The sequence below is a fragment of the Eumetopias jubatus genome, unplaced genomic scaffold (genome assembly GCF_037043125.1).
Source record: "Eumetopias jubatus isolate StellerSeaLion01/CBP00866 unplaced genomic scaffold, mEumJub1_p1.0 scaffold_8, whole genome shotgun sequence".
Taxonomy (NCBI): domain Eukaryota; kingdom Metazoa; phylum Chordata; class Mammalia; order Carnivora; family Otariidae; genus Eumetopias; species Eumetopias jubatus.
In genome coordinates this window covers 79,171,230-79,177,229 of record NW_028274814.1, presented here as the reverse complement: position 1 = coordinate 79,177,229, position 6,000 = coordinate 79,171,230, and the positions used below count along the sequence as shown (strand labels likewise).

At 48.8% G+C, this 6,000-nt stretch overlaps 1 protein-coding gene across 2 annotated transcripts; it reads right to left on the bottom strand.

Annotated features, from left to right (window-relative positions):
* Positions 1–499: 499 nt before the first annotated feature.
* COX14 (cytochrome c oxidase assembly factor COX14) lies at positions 500–5,832 on the bottom strand. 2 transcript variants are annotated; one of them, XM_028125420.2, is made up of 2 exons: positions 5,563–5,832; positions 500–908 (listed from the first exon to the last, which is right to left on the bottom strand). In XM_028125420.2, the coding sequence occupies exon 2, from the start codon at positions 898–900 to the stop codon at positions 727–729; it is 174 nt and encodes a 57-aa protein (XP_027981221.1). In that variant the 5' UTR covers positions 901–908; positions 5,563–5,832; the 3' UTR covers positions 500–726. The 2 variants fall into 2 exon arrangements, with proteins under 2 accessions (XP_027981221.1, XP_027981223.1); XM_028125422.1 differs by lacking the exon at positions 5,563–5,832 and adding an exon at positions 5,388–5,556.
* Positions 5,833–6,000: the final 168 nt, after the last annotated feature.

Here is a 6,000-nt window from a genome sequence, read left to right as displayed (position 1 = left end):
AGATTTCCTGTGCAGCGGCATAGGGAGAAACCAACCCTATGCTAATGCTACACACACTGAGCCTAAGGAGCTAGACTGCATTACTATAGGCTGCCCAACAACCCTTCCCTTTGGGAACTATGCCTCCTCCACTCTGAGCAGTTTTGATAGGGCTGTTGAACAAGGGCCTCTGCCTTCCTTAACTGAGAGGCACACGTGTGGCCATGAGCGGGCCAGAGTACCCCTTTACCTGGACACAGTAAGTGGTCTAGGAATGGTCACTGACCAAAGAAGAGCTGTGGTCGTTACTGAGTCTTTCCAGGGGATTTGTAGAGATGCTGGGACAGTCTTCTGTCTGAGACTATGAGTTGACACTACTACTCCTAAAACTGCATACCCCCACTTCACGGGTGCTAAGAGCTCAAAAGATGGAAATCCAGTCCGTGACTAGAAACTGGTAGTCAAGGCCCCACCTCTGCCTTCCATACCCTATTTAAGTAAACAAAAATACCAAGACACAGACATGGCAAAATATTTAATGTCCACAGGTGTGCCTCATCCTCCCATTCCTGTTGTGATTCCACAGCCGCCCCAAACTGGCAGGACCAGAGAAAACAGGGGCACTTTTTCTCAGCAGGATTTGAAAACCATTAAGGCCCTAGTTTTCTCGACTTGGAAATGATTGCAGGTGAGATCATTCCACAGCATGCCTCAGGCCTCTCTGCTCAAGGAGAAAAACCTGCAGTTCTACAGGACTCCTGAGGTCTTCTGTTCTTCTGCAGCCTGGCGCTGGGAGCTGCGCCGCTGGAAATAACGGTAGGCCCGGGCACTGCACAGGTAGCCCCCGTACACAGTGAGGAGCATCATGGAGGTAGAGAAGGTCTTGTAGCCAATGTCAGCTAGTTGCTTGGCAGTTGGCATGTTGTCCCCTACAAAGAGAGACTGGATTTAGACCCAAGAATAAGGCCTCATCTGCCCAGCCCCCTTCTCTTTTTAAGGTCACTCCACTTCTGCATCCTGCTTAGTCTGTCTACACTCTACTCTGAACGGCCCCTACACATATGCCAGATGGAGGGGCGCCTGGGTGGCTCAGTCAGTTAAGCGTCTGCTTTCAACTCAGGTAATGATCCCGGGGTCCCGGGATCGAGTCCCTCATTGGGCTTCCCGCTCAGCGGGGAGTCTGCTTCTCCCTCTCCCTCTGCCGTTCCCCTCCGCTTGTGCTCTCTGGTGCGCGCTCTGTCAAATAAATAAAATAAAAAAAAAAAAATTCAGAAAGATAAAGTCTGCAAAGGAGATACAGAAACACAGCTGGAAATAGGTGCATTTGAATGACATTACAGGTAAAACCTGGCCCTCTATGTTTGTGAAATAAAGGACTGGTATGAACCACCCAGAAATGTTCTTAATTGATATACAACTATAAGCACACATCAGTTTTTCTGGCTAGTAGGGAATTAATGGCGGTAGTTGGGGATTAAACATTAGCAGTGAATTATTCTCTCTGGGAGGATCAAATGGGAGCCTTCTACACAATAACCAATTTGTTTTCCCATGAAAACAATCTTGTTCGTGGTGGCTAAGTTCCCATGTTAGCCCTCAAGCATCTGTGTAAGCCATAATATACCTGAAATAATGCCAACAGTACATTTATATTATTTCAATTATACTTAACCTTCTATGGCATTAATTCTAAGTTCCAAACATAATACCAAGAACCTATCCCAAGGGTTAAAAAAAAAACTTACTGAGTCCCCAACAAATTGTTTGCAAAAGACAAATTCTAATTTAGCAGTTCCCTGGATATTCTGAACTAGGGAATAAGATAAAGTTTAAAATGGGACTCTTTCATCCTGAACAAAATGTTCTTCAATGTGTTCTTAGGCTCCTCACTGTTGAGGGAATTGATATTACAAGACTGACTGAGGGCACCTGGGTGGCTCAGTTGTTAAGTGGCTGCCTTTGGCTCAGGTCATGGTCCCAGGGTCCTGGGATCGAGCCCCGCATCGGGCTCCCTGCTCTGCGGGAAGCCTGCTTGTCCCTCTCCCACTCCCCCTGCTTGTGTTCCTGGCTGTCACTGTGTTTCTGTCAAATAAATAAAAATCTTAAAAAAAAAAGACAAATCAGTGAGAATAGGTTTCTTAAAGGTCAAGAATTTGGAAGAAGGGAAGCTCAGGATTAGCTGGTTTAGGGGGTCAAGAGTAGGGTGAGACACATAAGCGCTTCTCAGAGTGAGTCCTGTTGGCTAAACACTGCTGTTGAGCCATTCCTTAAGAGCGGAACCCAAGCTGAGCTGAGGGACAGCTTCCTTGAATTATATTCCCAAATGACTATAGAAAGTGACATTAAATAAGGTCAGAGGAAGAAAACCAAATGGCACAGGTTGAGGTAAGAAAGAGTTGTGTTTGGGTTCTCTGAGGTTTGAAAGGACCCCAAGCTGTGAGACCGTGAAGAAAACACACAAACACACGCAGAGCAGGACACTAAGGTGGTAAACAAGCTCCCAGCAAAGAGACCTGCAACCTTCAATGTCTTCCTCATTTATTCCTTCTCCACCTACCCCCCCATTACCCTGGCTAGATGCTAACCAGTTATAGGACCACTTCTTCAAGGGGCTGGAGGAAGAAGGCTGGAAGCATTCCTCAGCTAACAAAGTAAAAGGATGGTACACCTTGGCTAGGAGAATGACAGACGACCTACTAACAGATGTAATTTTGGTGTCTAGAACTTCACTTCCGTCTCTTGTCTAATCCCAACGAGAGATTTCTATTTTCACATTAACCAAAACTCTCCACAGGCCCTGAGCTAAGGCAGGGCAGTAGAGAAGGAGAGGACAGATGCAGCAGTTATTCTGGAAGTAGAACAAGATTTATTAACGGAATGGATTAGGGCAAAGCTGAAACATCTCCAAGGTAGCAAATCAGGAAACTGTGGATTGGGATACTGTTAATAGGAAAAAGAAATGAAAAGAAATAGGTGTGTATCACTGTGTGTATGGGGGTAGTAGTGGCAATGAGTGGCAGTCAAGATCATCAACTGGGTTTTGGACATGTTAAAATTAAGATGCTCAACCCAACATTCATGTGATGATGTCTTTCAGGCAGATGGATATGCAAATCTGGACAGACCTTGGGAGAGAGGCTAGGTTACAGATAGAAAGAGAGATAATAAGTGACACCAAAGCAGAGGATAAGACCGGAGAGAGAAGCCAAGGGAATGCTGATATGAAGGAGGAAAATAGTGAAAGAAAGCAGATGGGAAATTTCAGAAACATCTGGGGGGCTTTTTTATTCAACTACATCTCCCCTCCTGGTTGAAAATCACTGCTGTATCAACTCCCTGCCACTGACAGAGGTGGGCTGTATCCTTCCCACCTGTTGAGCCAGAATGAAAACTGGGAACCATTACTGCAAGTTAAGTGCGATGAACACTAGTCAGATCGGATCACTGGATGGGAAAAGGTGACTAGATCACAGGTAAACACACATTCCTAGGGTAGAAGTCAATTTAGTGTACTGAACTGGAACTGGTATTAAGTAAACGCACAGATTTTTTTTTTTCTTTAAGGCAGGCTCCACACCCAAAGTGGGGCTCAAACTCACCACGCAAGATCAAGAGTCCCATGCTCTACCGACTGAGCCTGCCAGGCGCCCCAACAAAGCACAGATTCTTAGCTCCAGCAGGCCCACAAACCCCAAGTTTCACATGCCTAGGCATTTTTCTGAGACAGAAACAGATTATTAGAAGGATAACCCCTTCACCTCATAGATAAGAATTCTTGTGATTTTCTGGTTAAGGGAATAGAAATGATAAGGCAGGAGCTTGAGAAGGCAACAAGATCAAGGAAATTCTAGTATGTCTTGCTTATTGGTAAGGAAGATTTGAATGTGCTTTAGAGAAGAAGTTGGTGGCTAAACAGAGGATAAAAGAGGTGGACAGGATGGAACAAGATCTAGGATGGCCCAGGAAAAGGTGAAATTAGAAGCCCAGGTAGAAGGATTTACCTTGGAAATGAAACTTTTGAGGTTAGCAAAACACTGTCATCTGAGAGACATCAATTTTCTTAAGAAAAAAAAAAAGTCAATGCTGGGTCTGTTATGGGGTGATGGGGTTAAACTGAAGGTTTCCAAAAACAGGGAAATAAAACGCAAGTACCGGGCGCCTGGGTGGCTCAGTTGGTTAAGCGACTGCCTTCGGCTCAGGTCATGATCCTGGAGTCCCGGGATCGAGTCCCACATCGGGCTTCCTGCTCAGCAGGGAGTCTGCTTCTCCCTCTGACCCTCTTCCCTCTCGTGCTTTCTATCTCTCATTCTCTCTCTCTCTCTCAAATAAATAAATAAAATCTTTAAAAAAATAAAAAAAATAAAAAAATAAAAAAAAAAAACGCAAGTACCAGTATGGAAAATTCCATAGGAGTGCAATCTGCAAAGTTCAGGCTCTTCTCTTTTTCGGCCCCCTAAACATGGGAGTACCTCAAGCCTCGGGGTTCTTCTCCTCTGGAAATCATTTTTTTTCTTTTTTTTTTTTTTTAAGGATTTTCTTTATTCATTTGAGACAGAGAGACACACACAGAGAGAGAGAGAACAAGCAGAGGGAGAAGCAGAATCCCCGCTGCGCAGGGAGCCCTACGGGGGTGGGGGGGGCAATCAATCCCAAGACCTGGAGATCATGGCCTGAGCCCAAGGCAGACGCTCAACCGACTGAGCCACCCAGGCGCCCCTGGAAATCATTTCCTCAAATGTGTTCCATCCACCTCCGCTTAGATTTACTCATTTATCTGTTTACCTTTTACTCCTGCTATGAAAGCCACAGAGAAGAGAAAGTCTTCTGTCTCAAAGCAGCTTATAGCTGATGGGGAAAAGCCATAGATCCCTAATTCGGTTACATAACGTAGAAGGCGGGCGGCGACCAGAAGAGAAGAAGCGAAGTGAGAGCTCAGAGAAAAGGTGGGGGCTCAAGAAGTTAGCAGTAAGCGGGGGAGGGAGGTGTGGCTGTGTCCTTTAGAAGAGCAGACAGGATTTATACCAGCAGGGAAGAGGGAGAGCATTCCGGGAGCTGAAAGCGGCAAAGGAGTGGAGCTGTCTAATCCATCAGCACGAAGGGTGCCCGGAAGAGCCGCACACCAAGGCGCAAATGACTGTAAGGCAAGGAAGGGTCAGAGCTACTGAAGTCAGAGCTTGGAGGGCCAAGACGCCGGGCTGGAGTCAAGGTTTGACAGGAACCTACGGCTGTCAGGGCTCTGCTGGGCTGGAAGCGGTGCGGCTGGCGGCTCGCGCTCCGCGGCGCAGGATACTCAGGGATCTCAAGGGCACTGAAGGCCGGGGCGTGGGAGGATGGGTAAACAAAGGCCGGCCCGAGACGGGGCGCCTCAGCGGACGCGCGGCCCCTGCGGGGCCCTGGCAACGGCGTACCTGGGTGCTGCCGCTTCCCGGCGTCTAGCCGCGGCCTCGGCCAGCACAGCCTGCGCAATTTCCTAGCGCAGCCGGACGCAGCACGCCGGACCACGTACGCGAGGGTAGCGGCCTTTCCTGGGGGCGCTACGGGCGCGGCGAGCTGGCGTTTCTGCCTCCCACCCGTCCCGCTTACCCTCTAGGACTCAGCTCCCGACGCGAGAGAGGTCAGCGCGCGCCCGAACCAACACAAAGCCGCCCACTGAGCAGGGAGCCTGCGCACGCCGCAGCTCGGCCGGTCGCCGCCTTTGCGCTTCCGGGCCAGTCACCCTTACTACGCATCCTCAGATCGGTCTTCCTCTCGGAGAGGACTGTTGAATTCTGGGGGTTGTAGCCATTCTCCATTGACAGAGGGTCTTTGGTGACTCCAGCTCTAGAACTGGAACTTTTAGGATACTCAGTCACCAGAGAAAAGACGGTCTTTCTCGCCGACTCAGAGTCAGCCAATCCCCAGCCTGGGCGCGGCGACGCCTCCGGGAGCTGGGTAGATTCGTCGGGGTCAGCCCTCTGGAGGTGGGCCGCGCGCCCCCTAGAGCCCGGAGCTGCCCTCCTCCGCGTGTCCCGCTTCGGCCGA